Genomic DNA, 18,300 nt, shown 5'->3' on the forward strand with positions numbered 1-18,300 from the left:
TCTCAACTAACATCAAGGCGGTTGCCCGTTCCTGTAGGTTCATGCGCTACAACATCCGCAGAGTACGACCCTGCCTCACACAGGAAGCGGCGCAGGTCCTAATCCAGGCACTTGTCATCTCCCGTCTGGATTACTGCAACTCGCTGTTGGCTGGGCTCCCTGCCTGTGCCATTAAACCCCTACAACTCATCCAGAACGCCGCAGCCCGTCTAGTGTTCAACCTTCCCAAGTTCTCTCACGTCACCCCGCTCCTCCGCTCTCTCCACTGGCTTCCAGTTGAAGCTCGCATCCGCTACAAGACCATGGTGCTTGCCTACGGAGCTGTGAGGGGAACGGCACCTCAGTACCTCCAGGCTCTGATCAGGCCCTACACCCAAATAAGGGCACTGCGTTCATCCACCTCTGGCCTGCTCGCCTCCCTACCACTGAGGAAGTACAGTTCCCGCTCAGCCCAGTCAAAACTGTCCGCTGCTCTGGCTCCCCAATGGTGGAACAAACTCCCTCACGACGCCAGGACAGCGGAGTCAATCACCACCTTCCGGAGACACCTGAAACCCCACCTCTTTAAGGAATACCTAGGATAGGATAAAGTAATCCTTCTCACCCCCCTTAAAATATTTAGATGCACTATTGTAAAGTGGCTGTTCCACTGGATGTCATAAGGTGAATGCACCAATTTGTAAGTCGCTCTGGATAAGAGCGTCTGCTAAATGACTTAAATGTAAATGTAAATGTTTGATCTGATTCAAGTCCGGGCTCTATCTGGGCCACTCAAGGACATTCAGAGACCTGTCTCAAAGCCACTCCTGCGTTGTCTTGGCTGTATGCTTAGGGCCATTGTCCTGTTGGAAGGTGGACCTTCACCCCAGTCTGAGGTCCTGAGCACTCTGGAGCAGGTTTACATCAAGGATCTCTCTGTACTTTGCTCTGTTCATCTTTCCCTCAATCCTGACTAGTCTCCCAGTCCCTGCTGCTGAAAAATATCCCCACAGAATGTTGCTGCCACCACCAGGCTTCTCCTTAGGGATGGTGCCAGGTTTCCTCCAGACCTGCCGCTTGGCATTCAGGCCAAAGAGTTCAATCTTGGTTTCATCAGACCAGACAATCTTGTTTCTCATGGTCTGAGAGTCCTTTATGTGCCTCTTGGCAAACCAATATGGCTGATATTTCTATTCTGAAACTTTCAAGGCTTGTATGAATACAGAGGAGACAGAGGAGGCTTATCTTCCATTCTAGTAATGTGGAATTTCTGAAGCAAACCATAGGAACATAAACCTTCTGTATATCAAGTATTTGGATGACAAGCACTTTACAGATAAGTAACCATGCATGAAGTCAAGACAAGTACAGGCAGGAGTAGTGGTCAAACCAATAGCAACTTTTCTCTGTCTAATGACAGTGGTATAAAATAACCGGCCAAACGTTTGCGAGCTACTCCGCCCAACCGGTACATTTATGTGTGCCCATTGGTCACGAAGAGCAAACCGAGACAGGAATTGACACGATCCTCCCGGAAGGGTGCATTTGGTATGAAAATAAATCTGCGCGGTATTATACAATGAAACATAGCTAGTAGCCCCAGTTTCTTTCTAAATGCGTTCTTCTAACCACTGTTTATAGAGAACTATCACCATGGCCAATTTTAATGAAGCGGATTTACCACCAAATCTGACTTGCCTCAAAGTAAGTGCTAGTTCAAAACTCCCTCATTGACAAGCTAACGGCGACGTCATCGAGCTACAGTCTAGCTACTTCTTACAATGACTATTTTCGCAAAATAGCCCACACTACATGATAGCAAGCGAACGTTAGTTAGTACAGAATATTTGTCAGACAGCAAGTTAACTAACTAACTTGCTTTTATTGTTTTGCCTTTTAAAACATGATGCATAATAGCCAGCTAGCTAACCCAGTAGTGTGAACAACAAACGGACACTATTCTTTCTGTATGCAGAATGTTGATACCCTTCTTCGATGTCCCATTTGCTTTGATTTCCTGAGTATCGCAGTGATGACAAAATGCTCTCACAACTGTAAGTTAACCGGATATAGTCCCCAGACAAACTATCCAGCTTTAGTTTTCAAGACCATTTTATAGCTATAGCCTGGTGTGTAGATGGCACCACTTGTCTCTTAACAATACAGTATAATCACACCTGATTATGTACATTTCTATTTACAGTCTGCTCTTTGTGCATAAGAAAATTTATGTCCTACAAGTTGCAATGTCCAGTGTGCAATTCAGTAAGTATGATCCCTGATGGTACTGAATGCATTGCATCGTTGTGACAATTAAGCTATCTTTTTAATTGAATCTGTTTAAGCTTTCCATATGTCAAAATCAGGCAGGTATGTATTTTTCTCTATTTTAGCCTACAACAGAACAAGACCTAAGAAACAACCGGATACTGGATGACCTGGTCACAAACTTTCAAACTGCAAGGTATCTGTATTGCATGAAATAATTACATGATATGCCGGTAGAAAAATTTAAACATACTGTATCTAGCCTATTTCTCGTTCTTATATTACATAGAGGCATCTCCTCAGGCAACTAGACACCCTACAGCACATCTGTGCCTACCTATATGACAGATGAAATGCCAATTCATTATAGAGAAACCACAAAAATGTATATTTTGAAAAAGCCACCAAGCTCAGTGTTTGAAGGCTGAGGGTATGCCTGATACCATAAGCCCAGCTGGCAGGTTCCTTTCTCTGTAGAAAAATGTTAATCAAAGTCTTGAAAGTGCATATTATTTGCAAATACATGTGTATTACTTATATAGACTGAGTGCACAAAACATTAGGAACTTTCCATGACAAACATACCTGGTGATTCCAGTTGGAAGCTATGATCCTTATTGATGTTACCTGTTAAATCCACTTAATCAATGTAGATGAAGGGGAGGAGACATGGTAAAGGATTTTTAAGCTTTGAGATAATTGAGACATGGATTGTTTATGTGTGGCATTCAGAGGGTGAATGGGCAAGACAAAATATTTAAGTGCCTTTGAAGAGGAGGTATGGTAGGAGGTGCCAGGTGCCTCGGTTTGTCTGTCAAGAACTGCAACGCTGCTGGTTTTTTTTGCGCTCAACAGTTTCCCGTGTGTGTCAGCGATGTTCCACCAACCAAAGGACATCCAGCCAACTTGACACAACTATGGGAAGCATTGGAGACAACATGGGCCAGCATCCCTGTGGAATGCTTTCGACACCTTGTAGAGTCCATACCCTGACAAATTGAGGCTGTTCTGAGGGCGAAAGGGGGCGCAACTCAAAATTTAAGGTGTTCCTAATGATTTATACAGTCAATATACAAAACCATTCAAAAGTGCTGTTTTGAGCAGGGTTTCCCAAACTCAGTACTGGTGCCCCCGTGGGTGCACGTTTTGGTTTTTGCCCTAGCACTACACAGCTGATTCAAATAAAGCTTAATGATGAGTTTGTTATTTTATTCAGCTATGTAGTACTAGGGCTTAAACCAAAAAGTGCACCCAGGGGGGCCCCAGGACCGACTTTGGGGAAACACTGGTTTTGAGGACTGCCTTTTAATACACTTCTTGTGCCGATGTTTGGGGATGCCATTTTAAATGTTGTCATTTCAGAATGATAATCCTGAGGATAAAATGGAAGGAATGATAACAATGTCCTTTTCCCTCCATAGTAGCAGGAAACACTGTTAGAGCAAGTCAATTCAATGTTGTGCATACTTTGGCCTTGGGAATGGCAGTAATGGAGTAATGAAAACGACAGAAGGGATATTTACTACAGTACACCAAAAACATACCCTCAAACACAAACACAGGAGAGGATGTAAGCATAAAAAAGCCAAGGTTGTTTTGAGCTTACATCATAAAAATACCAGGAAACAAAAATGTATGTGAAAGATTAGGAATGCATGTCAGGGGATGCCACTGTTATTGACTAGATTTTAATTTGCCCTCTGGTGAACAACATTTAAACCATTTTTATCTAACATCTTACTACTTACCTGCTACTAATACACCTCTAAATTGTGGATTTCCCTTTATAATCAAATGGGGATTTCTATTTAATGTACCTGAGCGATATTCTTTTTTGCATTGCATTATTTCCTATTTACTACAATGCAATGCTGTTGTCAACAAGACTATGTCCATGGCATGATATTGAGTCAATCACATAAAATATATTTGCACTTCTGTAGTAATTCCACACATGGATGTTTCCAGTAGATAAGTCCACTGTTTTATGAGTATTTTAGGAGTGAGCATAAAACATTATATTTTTGCCCAGGCAGGATTTGAGGCTGCAAGCAGCAGACTTGATCTCACGGTGCTGTTGTTATCAATGTTTAAACCATGCTGCTCACTCACGTCAATCATCTGAATGGCGTCATCCCTCAGAAAGCTCTAATTTACAACCGAGGAATTTCAGATGGCCATCGGGGTTTGGAGAGAGTGGCTTATGTGGCTGCCCTCTCCTCTGTCCTTTAATTTCCTGTTTGTCTAGCAGGGAGCATGTGAAAGAGAGGTACACCACCACGGGGGACTGGACCCTCAGAAAGCAGGATGTTTACAGAGTACCCATTTGTTCATTTCCCTGCTGTCTGAGATGCAATCAAATAGCATACTCCTTGCTTTGTACTGTATGTCTTGATTCATCTACTTTTTGTCCTTTCTGAAATGTGTTCATTTTGCTGAGTAGCCTACCTAACTGATCATGTAGTTATTTAATAAGTTGTTATTAGGCTAGATACTTGATAGCAGGCCATAAGTATCTGACCCTAAAAGCAAACTATGAGCTATTTTGATACTTTGGGCTTGAGATGCTATTTGTCGTAGGTAACATTTTCTCCTCTGTGTGCAGGAAGCTACCTGGCAACTTTAGAATCAATATCCTGGGACAGTTGAAATGCAATTAGACTCTCGGCTTTAAGGAGGCTGTATTGACTCTATCCGGTCCTCTGGTGACTTGAGGTCTGCTCATCCATGATCAATAAGCTCCCAAAATCCTGGCCTCTCTCCCCGGCCCGCCGCTGACCCCCGCTCACCTTTGGGGTGCTTCTGGCCTGCTATTTATTATCAGCTCTTTTTTCTAACGCCCGCTGTTATGACCATTTCTCTACCACTTTGTGTTTGGACAGTTGCATAGCGTTGTGTCAACAAAATGACAAGAAACCAAGCAGCATCGAATACATTCCTTTGGCCTTTAGAGTAATGTATTTCCCTCCCTATATGGATGTTGTTTTTAATGTAAATGGTTGCTCTGTGTGGCTGGTGACAGCCTGTTTAGGGAGCAGATCTCCTGGATTCTTAGTAACTATCAGGATGCCCTTTCCTCTGGGAAACTGGTTATTCCTGCCTCAAACCATGGGTCTCCTCTCTTCGTTGTTATTCACAATGTAACTGCGCTCTGTGCCTCTGAATAGTAAATCAGGCAGGCAATCAGTTCAAACTGTCATGTAGGCTTAGATTATCTCCAAGTCATCCCTTCCTCCGTGACCTGGGCTCAACACATATCAAATCACACCTCGTGTAGGGGAAGCAGTACATCGACACTCTTCCCTAAAGGCCATGGAGGTACATAGATGTGTGTGTGTGCTTGTGGTGCGCATCACTGCTGCCCACTGTGCCAATAACACAGATAACTCATTGGTTCTCTCATCTAATTACAGATATCGTTAACTCCAATCTATTCCATTTCCTGTTTTAATTTAGAATCTATGAATAGTCATCAAGCACAAAGAGAATAGATTATTTAATGTTTTATTAACTACACTATTCTCTACGTTGGCAGATTAACCTCAGCATCTTTCAACCTCTGACAATTGTGGCTAATGCTGTTCCTACTGGGTGACGTATGGAATAGTGGAGGAAAGGTCTATGATGTAACTCCGATTAGAAGGCAATAGGCAGTCAGTCAATGTCCCTCTGAGGTGCGCTGTTTATTATGACAAAGCCCAGACTCTTCCAGGGTTTTGTCCAGCAGATGCAGGATGGGTGTAACTAAGTGGATCTGAGTGAGGCAACCCAGGGGAGATTCAGGTTAGTCATATGCAGTATTTACAAAGTTTGACTCCTGACTCCGTGCCAATGCTGGAATGAGAGAAGCAATACAAGAATGACAAAGGCACCCATTTAGTCTATGCTTATTATTTGTTTTGTGGCTTGCTGTTGTATCGACTCCCATAACCCAAGTATTGGCATTTTGATGATCTCCATAAAGATTGCTTGCAATGAGGTTAGGTGGAGCATGCAGTGTGTGCATGCAGTGTGTGGAGTCTGTTTGTGTAGAGGCATTTCTACAGAGGCATTTCTACTAATTGAATAAGGGTGGGACTTCTTTTAATTCTGACTTTGATCTGCTACCTACCAAGTCATGGTGGGCTTAGTATTAGTGAAACTTACATGGTAATCAATACTTTTTAAACATAAACACTACTGCTTTGGTTTAAAGGGGTAAATGAACAATCTAATATCATTAGAAAAAACAATGTTTGCGTGTGTGTATTTATACTTAGCCTTATAATAGCCTCCAATACCCTACTCAATAAATTGAATGCAGTCTATCACATTGCCTTCCGTTTTGTCACCAAAGCCCCAAATACTACCCACCACTGCGACCTGTACGCTCTCGTTGGCTGGCCTTCGCTTCATACTCGTGGCCAAACCCACTGGCTCCAGGTCATCTACAAGACCCTGCTAGGTAAAGTCCCCCCTTATCTCAGCTCGCTGGTCACCATAGCAGCACCCACTTGTAGCACGCGCTCCAGCAGGTATATCTCTGGTCACCCCCAAAACCAATTCTTATTTTGGCCGCCTCTCCTTCCAGTTCTCTGCTGCCAATGACTGGAACCAACTACAAAAATCTCTGAAACTGGAAACACTTATCTCTCTCACTCGCTTTAAGCCCCATCTGTCAGAGCAGCTCACAGATTACTGCACCTGTACATAGCCCATCTATAATTTAGCCCAAACAACTAACAACTCTCCCCCTACTGTATTTATTTATTTATTTTGCTCCTTTGCACCCCATTATTTCTATCTCTACTTTGCACATTCTTCCACTGCAAATCTACCATTCCAGTGTTTTACTTGCTATATTGTATTTACTTCGCCACCATGGCCTTTTTTTTGCCTTTACCTCCCTTATCTCACCTCATTTGCTCACATTGTATGTAGACTTATTTTTCTACTGTATTATTGACTGTATATTTGTCTTACTCCAGGTGGAACTCTGTGTTGTTGTATGTGTCGAACTACTTTTCTTTATCTTGGCCAGGGCGCAATTGTAAATGAGAACTTGTTCTCAACTTGCCTAACTGGTTAAATTTTAAAAATGAGCCTAGGCTAAATGTTGGAATTTTTCCATGAAACCAAAGAAACGTCAGTGTTATTGGTGGATCGCGTGACATGTCCAGTCGGGCTCTTAATTTACTGTTAGAATAGTAGTATACACAAAGTGCAATTTGGTTGTGCATCAGCAGTTTTTCTCTTGTTATGTCAGTCATTGCCATTCACTTACTTGGCCATGTCAACTAATACTTTTTAGATTGCGAAGTTAGTCTAGCCAGTTATCTAAACTTGTAGTAATCATGGCTGGCCCTGATCTTCACGGAGCCTCCATTTATTTTGTTAGTCACTCTCACTCCGGTATCATTATTAACATGGCATAAGTCATTGCAGAATGTGTAGAATTGCAGGAAATTAGCTTAAAATGTTTTTATTCATTAGAATATAATAGAGGGTAAACACTGAGAGTGGAGCCTTCGGCTCCTCAAAGCACAAGATGCCCTCCTGATAACCTGGCTGCTTTACGTGATAGTGTTACTGCCATTAGATGTGTTTTTCAGATGACATGAGAGCATTTGAAGGAGTGAGCATATACAGTATACTGTATATACATGTCAAATATTACGGCCCACCAGACCGCCACCTCTTCATTAAGTGCATTTCATTTAGACTGGATGTGCATAATATTATCTGTGGCTTTATATTTACTAATAGAGACAGGCGGTAAGGTACTGGGAGCAGCTGAGCACCTGTCCGAGTGGGAGTTTTATGGCCTTTCCTACAGCGCATGGTGTGTGCTGTGAAGGTGCTGGCTGCCTTGCGTGTGCTGTAACCTGCTCTAATGCTCAGAGCGAAGACAAATAAAAGGGTTTCAATATGGAAAGCAGAGCATTGCACACCTCATTGATTCCACTTTATGGCCCAGTAATGGCTCTGCAGCTACCAGCTCTATTTGTTTGCTTTCCACATTTCCAAGATTGTGGCCAACTGGCCGACTCGTTCTCGCTCTGCAAGAAAGTGCGAGATAATTGGACATGTGCAGTTTACGTCAAGGGGCTCACATTACTGTCAGCAGCATTTATTGGCAGATAACCCTCTCCTATTTCCAGTGGGCCCCAAACCTTTCCTTCTCTAGAGTCTCTGCATGCGCCTGTTTTTGTTGAGTAATTTAGTGAGCGTTTGTTTCACTGTCACTGTGTGTGTGTCATTTTTGGTTGGTGGCATATCTGTGTGGAATAGTCAATGCATTTTATCAGACTACTTAGACCTGGAGGATTTGTCAGCTCTGTCCTCTTGTTCCTCTGTTGTGACCAACTCATTGTATTTCTTCAGTCTCACACTAAAGTTCTAATGTTCTTTTCTCCCGCCTGCTTATCCCAGGCAGAAGTTGTCTAAAGCTAATTTCGACTCGCCTCCATTATCCCCGACGACCCCAGCCTCTACTGTCAAGTGTAAAACACACAGACAGACCAGGGGCCCCAAGAAGAATGGCTCCATCCTCAGTCACTTTTTCCAGAAGGGGCCCATCACTTCCACATCATCTCTCACTATAGAGGCCCCGCCAGCACTTCATACACAAACTGTGAAAGTAGACCCTGGTCATCAGGTCTCTATGAATGAGGAGCCCATGGAGGAGGAGATACCGGCCCAGGTGCTGGTGTCTGTGAAGATTGAGAAGATGGACATCTCCATGACAGGGCTGGCGTCTCTGGCTGACTCGCCGTCCACATCACAGGACATGAAGCCTGTAGTTAAAGGTAAGGCCTGTCTCCAGGAAGGAGTCTCCAGGAAGTCTTGTGTGTGTGGTGTGGAGACACTAATGATATTTTCCACTAGAACATTTAGAATTTGAGGAAGACTTGGCTGCCAAAACACAGTATTTCTAATGCATATGGGCCTATGCTTAAAATGGGAAAGCAATGTTAGTTGTACTTTTTTTCATTGTACTAGCTGCATAGAATATGCATGTCAATTTAAAATGATGGATGATTTCAATGCTACATGGAACAGTGGCCATTTCACAATGACCACGTTTACATGCACACAGTATTCTGAATAATAGCTCATATCCCGGTTAAGGTCTTATTCAGGATAAACTGTTTACATGCATTAGGGCCCTATAAAATATGCGATACGGAGAACACTGACAGAATCAAGGAATCCAGACATGAAAAGGAATTCAACAATATTTTAAAATGTATTGAATTTAGTAGGGAATCAACTAAAAGTATTGAACATTTATTAATTTGTCCAAGTTTATCGTGAGACCTGAACAGAATTCATCAGTGATTTGTATTTCCTGCATCTTTCTGAAGAGGCAATGAGAAATCCCCATCTGTATGTGCGGTGCGCATACACTTTGTGTGGCCGTTAAGGATGATGCAAATGAAAAGTCTTCTGGTAGATGGAAAGGTATTCCCAAAAACCTTATTGATGTAAATGTTAACTACTGTACAAAGTAGGCAGAATGATATCATGATTATTTGCATCAAACCAGTGGGTATTTAACTCTACCATCACATGTGCGCTACAAAAACACGGTTAAACAATAGCCTCTTGCTAGGTAAGCACTGGAATTAAAGGGTAACTTCACCCAAAAAATATATATACAGTGGGGCAAAAAAGTATTTGGTCAGCCACCAATTGTGCAAGTTCTCTCACTTAAAAATATTATTTTAATTTGTAATTTTCATCATAGGTACACTTCAACTATGATAGACAAAATAAGAAAAAAAAATCCAGAAAATCACATTGTAGGATTTTTAATGAATTTATTTGCAAATTATGGTGGAAAATAAACTTTTTCTCAATACTTTGTTATATACCCTTTGTTGGCAATGACAGAGGTCAAACATTTTCTGTAAATCTTCACAAGGTTTTCACACACTGTTGCTAGTATTTTGGCCCATTCCTCCATGCAGATCTCCTCTAGAGCAGTGATGTTTTGGGGTTTTTGCTGGGATACACAGATTTTCAACTCCCTCCAAAGATTTTCTATGGGGTTGAGATCTGGAGACTGGCTAGGCCACTCCAGGACCGTGAAATGCTTCCTACGAAGCCACTCCTTTGTTGCCCGGGCGGTGTGTTTGGGATCATTGTCATGCTGAAAGACCCAGCCACGTTTCATCTTCAATGCCCTTGCTGATTGAAGGAGGTTTTCACTCAAAATCTCACGATACATGGCCCCATTCTTTCCTTTATACGGATCAGTCGTCCGGGTCCCTTTGCAGAAAAACAGCCCCAAAGCATGATGTTTCCACCCCCATGCGTCACAGTAGGTATGGTCTTCTTTGGATGCAACTCAGCATTCTTTGTCCTCCAAACACAACGAGTTGAGTTTTTACCAAAAAGTTATATTTTGGTTTCATCTGACCATATGACATTCTCCCAATCTTCTTCTGGGTCATCCAAATGCTCTCTAGCAAACTTCAGACGATCCTGGACATGTACTGGCTTAAGCAGGGGGACACGTCTGGCACTGCAGGATTTGAGTCCCTGGCGGCGTAGTGTGTTACTGATGGTAGGCTTTGTTACTTTGGTCCCAGCTCTCTGCAGGTCATTCACTAGGTCCCCCCGTGTGGTTCTGGGATTTTTGATTGTGATCATTTTGACCCCACGGGGTGAGATCTTGCGTGGAGCCCCAGATTGAGGGAGATTATCAGTGGTCTTGTATGTCTTCCATTTCCTAATAATTGCTCCCACAGTTGATTTCTTCAAACCTAGCTTCTTACCTATTGCAGATTCAGTCTTCCCAGCCTGGTGCAGGTCTACAATTTTTGTTTCTGGTGTCCTTTGACCGCTCTTTGGTCATAGTGGAGTTTGGAGTGTGACTGTTTGAGGTTGTGGACAGGTGTCTTTTATACTGATAACAAGTTCAAACAGGTGCCATTAATACAGGTAACGAGTGGAGGACAGAGGACCTCTTAAAGAAAAAGTTACAGGTCTGTGAGAGCCAGAAATCTTGCTTGTTTGTAGGTGACCAAATACTTACTTTCCACCATAATTTGCAAATGAATTCATAAAAAAATCCTACAATGTGATTTTCTGGATTTTTTCCCTCATTTTGTCTGTCATAGTTGAAGTGTACCTTTGATGAAAATTACAGGTCTCATCTTTTTAAGTGGGAGAACTTGCACAATTGGTGGCTGACTAAATACTTTTTTGCCCCACTGTATATATTTTTTTTACCAGACCTCAAGTGGTCTCCAGTTTAACCATTGTTATGGACTTGGAACATACAATTTAGTGGTTTTTCTATTAAAAAATGTGTGATTTTTGAGAGGGAAAAACAGGAAAACAGATACCTGGAAAACTAAACAGAGAAAACAATTTAGGAAAAATTTAAATGTAAAAAAAGAAAACAACATATTTTATAGGGCCCTTACATGCACCTTTGATATCCCACTCCTGAGTTTCCCCTGTATCTCAGGGGAAGCTCCTCAGAGGACGAAGGGGAGGACCATCATTTTCAGTGAATTTCATAAAATGTCTAATAATAAAACATTCAACTTATCCCTTTTAGATAAAACTATGCTAAATATATTCACTTCACCAAATAATTGAAACAGCCTCAACAGTACACAGTGGAAAGCTAGATTGAAGAAGCAAGAGAGAGCTTCACTTAGTTTGCAAATACAGCTAGCTAGTTTAGCTTGCTCAAACACCTGGCTCAATCCGAGAGGGATGCTATGTTAGCTCGCTGGCTAAGTGAAAGTGGAAAAAATACAACTCTGGTAGCTTTTGGTTTGAATAATTTATTGCCACCGGGGCCTGCCGGTGTAACTGCTAATCTGCTTGCTGACTGTACACTGTACTGCATGATTGTAGCGGGTTTAATAATGATTTAGTTCTAGTAGCTATATTGGGTATGACGTCTGCTAATATGGTGACAACAATGTAGGCTGTGTGTGTAGCGGTTATGATGTGAAGGTTTGGCTTGGAAAGGTTTTTTCACCTGGTCACAGATAGCTGATGTATTTGTTGTGCACTGAAGCCCACAAGCGAATGGAAGAGGTGAGAGTAGGAGAGCGAGTAGCTGCGAGAAGGAATTATGCAACGGAACGGAGATAAACATACCTGCATTTGTTCATTATAAATTCTTGTTTGCAACTGTTGGACTAATGACTACATCCTAGATCAGCTAGATGCAGGAAAGTGTGCAAGGCGATATTGAATGTGTCACTGTCTGCCACCTTGATTACTCAAATTTCTCTTGATCTACGTTGTAAACATTCATTCATAGGCTAGGTTGTAGCAACCTCATGATGGGTATAGGGGAAATTAGAGTATCATCTAGTAGCCTAAACCTATCGATGTTACATTAAGCCGGGTAAATGGAATATGAATGACAGTCATCCAATATGCTGTAATAGGCCATGCTCATAAAAACAACTTAAAAAATGCCTTAAAAATGCCTTAAACGGCACCAACCGCCACTGCTGAACCATGAAAAAACAGAATATTCTTATTTTTCTCCATATCGTTTACGATATTAGGTAGGCTATTTGTTAATCAATTTGTCTATAACTATACTGAACAAAAATGTAAACGCAACATGTAAAGTGTTGATCCCATGTTTCCTGAGCTAAAATGAAAGATCCCTAACATTTTTCCATATGCACAAAAAGCTTGTTTCTCTAAAATGTTGTGTGAAAATGTGTTAACATACTTGTTAGTGAGCAATTCTCCTTTGCCAAGATAATCTGTCTACCTGACAGGTGTGGGATATCAAGAAACCAATTAAATAGCATGATCACTACACAGGTACACCTTGTGCTGGGGACAATAAAAGGCCACTCTAAAATGTGCAGTTTTGTCACACAACACAATGCCACAGAGGTCTCAAGTTTTGAAGGAGAGTGCAATTAGTATGCTGACCTCAGGAATGTCCACTAGAGCTGTTGCCAGATAATTTAATGTTAATTTCTCTACCATAAGCCACCTCCAACGTTGTTTTAGAGAATTTGGCAGTACGTTCAACCGGCCTCACAACCGCAGATCCCGTGTAACCATGCCAGCCCAGGACATCCACATCCGGCTTCTTCACCTGTGGGATTGTCTGAGACCAGCCATCCAGAAGGCTGATGAAACTGTGGGTTTGCACGACCAAATAAGTTTTGCACAAGCTGTCAGAAACTGTCTCAGGGAAGCTCATCTGCGTGCTTGTTGTCCTCACCAGGGTCTTGACATGACTGCAGTTTGGCATTGTGGGCAAATTTTCACCTTCGATGGCCACTGGCACGCTGGTTTAAGTGTGGTCTTCACGGATTAATCCCGGTTTCAACTGTACCCGGCAGATGGCAGACGTGTGGGCGAGCGGTTTTCTGATGTCAACCTTGTGAACAGAGTGCTCCGTGGTGGTGGAGTTATGGTATGGTCAGGCACCCTGTGGTGGTGGAGTTTTGGTAATGGCAGGCACCCCGTGGTGGTGGAGTTATGGTATGGGCAGGTACCCCGTGGTGGTGGAGTTATGGTATGGGCAGGCATACTCTATGGACAACAAACACAATTGCATTTTATCAATGGAAATTTGACAAGATCCTGGGGCCCATTGTCGTGCCATTCATTTGCTGCCATCACCTCATGTTTCAGCATGATAATTCACGGCCCCATGTCGCAAGGATCTGTAAACCATTCTTGGAAGCTAAACATTTCCAGTTCTTCCATGGCCTGCATACTCACCAGAAATGAGCATGTTTAGGATGCTCTGGATTGACGTGTACGACAGCATGTTCCAGTTCCTGCCAATATCCAGGGACTTTGCACAGCCATTGAAGAAGAGTGGGACAATCTTCCACAATCAACAGCCTGATCAACTCTGTGCGAAGAAGATGTTGTGCTGCATGACGTAAATGGTGTTCACACCAGACATGGACTGTTTTTCTGATCCACGCCCCTACCTTTTAAAAAAAAGTTATCTGTAACCAACCGATGCGTATCTGTATTCCCATTCATGTGAAGTCCATAGATTAGGGCCTATTGAATCTATATAAATTGGCAGATTTCCTTATAAGAACTGTAACTCAGTAAAATCTTTGAAATTGTTGCATGTTGCATTGATATTTTTGTTCAGTATAGATACATGACTTGCTTACCCGAAAGTTATAGATTGATAGAATGAATGCATCAACAGTCTAGACATTGATAAAATAATCTCTTTTGTTTCTCCTTCATACGTCGAGTGAAGACGTTTTTCAATTTCGGTGCAACATTTTGAAATGACATCACTTTGTTGACCGGTTTCAAGCAAATGAAAGCTGTGAAACGATCCAACATGTTTCTGACTGTGTTTCAGTTCGTCTTGGATTCTTATTTCATAGGGTTGAAATTGAAATACTGTCAGCTTTTATATCACTGCATTCACATTTTCTCCAAAAATGCAATCATATTTTTCCATTCCTGTTCCCGAGACAAACATTTGGTCTGTCATTTTACTGCAAGGAACATTTCATTCTGCAGGAGTTAATATGATAAGGTTACATAGGTGGCCTACAGTCAGTGTCCAGACTTCAGATACTATTCTAATTATTAATGTTCCCATCTGAACTTCAAAGGTGATACTATGTGAAACTGAGCCTACGCAGACCGAGAAAAGCAAACAGTAAACTGGATGAGATGTTTACTTGCCACGGTGTCCCCAGGCGTCTTATTCAGGTTTCTCAAAACAGGGAATCAAGCTTATTTGGGTTATTGTAAACGGAATATGATGTTTATATGCGTCAACTTAAAAATGGAATACTTGAGCATCCCAAGTAATAACGGGATATTTTGTAGTGCATGTAAACATGGTCAATATCTCTTTTTCTATGTGTGTATTTGTCTCTAAATCCTATTTCTGTGTGTGTTTTGCAGTGGAGTGTCCTGTGTGTTCTGTGGGCATCGCTGAACAGCTCATCAACAAGCACCTGGACACCTGTCTGACCCGAGGGGAGAAGAAGGAGAGCCTTAGGAGGTACTAGTGGACACACATCTCACAGGGGTTCAAGAGGTGGATAACTTTTTGGAAGTTTCAACTTATTTTTGACCTCCCTGAAACAACAACACTTAATGAAGTCAGAGAATAAGCTGAAACTTAAATTTAAAAAAAGTGAACTATCCCTTTAAAGAATTCTCATAACATTTTGTATTATTTATTTATTTTATTTAACCTTTATTTAACTAGGCAAGTCAGTTAAGAACAAATTCTTATTTACAATGATGGCCTACTCCGGCCAAACTCTCCCCTAACCCGGACTGCGCTGGGCCAATTGTGCGCCACCTAATGGGACTTCCGATCACAGCCGGTTGTGATACAGCCCGGGATCGAATCCGGGTGTGTAGTGATGCCTCTTGCACTGTGATGCAGTGCCTTAGACCGCTGTGCCACTCAAGATTAACCCTGATGTAAAGCTAGCTCTAGGTGGGGTATATTACTTATATTTGAATGTGTCTCTGTCTGTGTTGTATATCATGTTTAGATTTATGTTTGGGGAGACGATATTCATTCCTCTAAGGAAATTGATGTCTACAACCTGGAAATATTCCTTTCTGCTTAAATCTAATGCATGGTTCCACGTTATGATTAATGTAGGCTTGTGATATCTGAGGCTCCGTCAGAAGCAGGCAAGTGTGCGTGACAGCATGGAACCCTTGATGTGTGGCGGACCTTGATGTCAGAGTGATGGATTACAGAATTTCCTATACTCTTCAACACATTTGACCTGCCACACAGCTCTGCATAGGAGCTGGAGAGTTTTCAATGCAGCTTGGTGATGAAAAGATGCCATGTGGGCAGAACCTTATCCGGCCCTGAATTAGTCATGGACTTTCTATCTGAAAAGCAGCTTATTTGAAAGTCTAGTCTACATTATGCTTTTGTGGTAGGAGAGGGGACCGAACTGAGTGAACTGAAAAATAATTACTTGGAAAGCCCAGCTAAAATCCCAATTGATTTATTGGCCTTACAGGGAGGTCAGTGATAGGAAAGCGCTTTATACTGTACACCGCTGCCAAGTTGCCTGGCTCTAATTATATGCATCTGATCTGACAAGTGGTAGCTGAGTGACTCCCGGCTTCTAATATATATTTTTTAAACAGAGCCCCCCTCCCTCCCTGTATATCAGGCCTTAGGTTAACTATAACATTCATGTTGTCTTCCTCTGTGGTGCCCTCCCTATGATGGACTCTTGTTGGGCAAGCCAGAGGTCTGAGAGCTGCAACAACAACACGTCACACTGTAGTTCATCATGGAATAATAGTACCACTGAATATCTGTCTCACTACAGAGCTCGTAACTGTGTAGGCTTAATATCTAATGACCATGTTATAGTCGGTTATAAACTGATTTTCCTTATGGCTTCATGTTCCACAGCTCCCTAGGTGCTAAGAGGAGGCCGATGGGGAAGCTGGTGTACACACTGCTGTCCATGCAGGAGCTGAAGAGGAGGCTGAAGGAGTGCCACCTCTCTGTCCAGGGTAACAAAGATCAGCTGGTCAGGAGGCACCAGGACTTTGTACACTTCTACAATGCCCAGTGTGACGCCCTGGAACCGAAATCAGGTGAGAGTGCCATTTTCACTGTGGTCGAATAATGACGATGGCAGGGAGTCAACCATGGATGATGGTAAAATTCTGACAGTAAATGCCAGAGCAGTTTTCTGGCCACCATAAATTGACTTTCCATCATTCAAAGCCATCATTGTATAACTGCTAGAAAGCTTCAGACTTTTCTGGCCATTGTTGATTCATGATTGACATCCATTACAAAAAAAATACACAACAGCTTTTGTTTGGCGGTTTAAAAAAAATCATAGAGCCTTAGACTGACTGAATTAATTAAATGTTTTTTTTGTGTCAAATCCCCAGTTGACAACCCATCCCTTACGGGAGTAAATGACACATTAAAGATACACAGTGATGATTCAGTGAAAATTATTTTGGCTTTCTGTGCAGTGCGCACCGCATAAAGAAGGAAAATAAATCAATACATAATAGTAGATAAGGTTATCCAAGCAATAATATTAACCCTAATGCATTTTAAATAAATACGTGTGTGGACGTTTCCATCTCAGGTTGATACAGAGACATTCTGCTTTTATTAAAAGCAGGCTTGACTACTGTAATGCTCTCCTGTCTGGCCTACCCAAGAAAGCCATTGGTCAACTGCAAAACATTCACAATACTGCAGCACAGGAACTTACCATGACCAGACAGAGAGCACACATTACACCATATTTTAAAAGTCTCTGCACTGGGTGCCAGTGAGTTTTAGAATACATTTTAAGATTGTTCTATTGGTTTTTAAATCAATCCACAATTGTGCACCCCAATACAAATCAGACATGCTTTTGAGTTATGTACCCAATAGGTCCCTCACATACTCTGGCACTGGCCTTTTAACTATCCCAAAGCCTAGGACCAAGAGGCATGGAGAGGTAGCCTTTACTTACTATGCCCCCAGCCTCTGGAATAGCCTGCCAGAAAACCTAAGGGGGGGTCGAAACTGTGGACATATTTAAAGAGATTTTACAACACGCCTTTTCATCTTTTCTTTTCCTTAGGTTGCCTTTTTAGTCTTGTGTTTTTTATCCTCTTATGTTTGTAGTAAATATTTGCGTTGCATTCATGTCTGAAATGTGCTATATAAATCATGTATGATTTTGATTTGAAAAATACATTCAGATAAATAAATACAGGCAAATTAATTGGAAGCTGTTTAAACCCCCATCTGTCACAAAGAGAAGATACACGTTTGAGACTGGCCTACACAAAATCTAAATACATGCAGTGCATTTGGAAAGTTTTCAGACCACTTGACTTTTTCCACATTTTGTTACGCTACAGCCTTATTCTAAAATTGGTTAAATTGTTTTCCTCCTCATCAATCTACACACAATACTCCATAATGACATAAACTTATTATTTCTATTGCAATTTTTGCAAATGTATTAAAAATAATTTTAAAGGAATTATTCAGACCCTTTACTCAGTACTTTGTTGAAGCACATTTTGGCAGCGATTACAGCCTCAAATCTTCTTGGTTAT

General features: G+C 41.8%; 1 protein-coding gene across 7 annotated transcripts in view; it reads left to right on the forward strand.

Moving 5' to 3' along the window:
* Positions 1-1,444: 1,444 nt before the first annotated feature.
* rad18 (RAD18 E3 ubiquitin protein ligase) overlaps positions 1,445-18,300 on the forward strand; it is a 73,472-nt gene continuing 56,616 nt past the window's right edge. For 5 of the 7 annotated variants that reach the window (XM_046311161.1, XM_046311163.1, XM_046311160.1 and 2 more), the window contains exons 1-7: positions 1,484-1,683; positions 1,955-2,033; positions 2,183-2,244; positions 2,373-2,443; positions 8,659-9,035; positions 15,130-15,229; positions 16,628-16,815. In XM_046311161.1, the coding sequence (XP_046167117.1) occupies positions 1,633-1,683; positions 1,955-2,033; positions 2,183-2,244; positions 2,373-2,443; positions 8,659-9,035; positions 15,130-15,229; positions 16,628-16,815 (928 nt within the window). In that variant the 5' untranslated portion in view covers positions 1,484-1,632. Of the gene's footprint in view, positions 1,684-1,954; positions 2,034-2,182; positions 2,245-2,372; positions 2,444-8,658; positions 9,036-15,129; positions 15,230-16,627; positions 16,816-18,300 lie in introns of all 7 variants that reach the window. The other 2 variants (XM_046311159.1, XM_046311165.1) reach the window with 2 other exon arrangements.

The sequence above is a fragment of the Oncorhynchus gorbuscha genome, linkage group LG18, assembly GCF_021184085.1.
Source record: "Oncorhynchus gorbuscha isolate QuinsamMale2020 ecotype Even-year linkage group LG18, OgorEven_v1.0, whole genome shotgun sequence".
Lineage (NCBI taxonomy): Eukaryota > Metazoa > Chordata > Actinopteri > Salmoniformes > Salmonidae > Oncorhynchus > Oncorhynchus gorbuscha.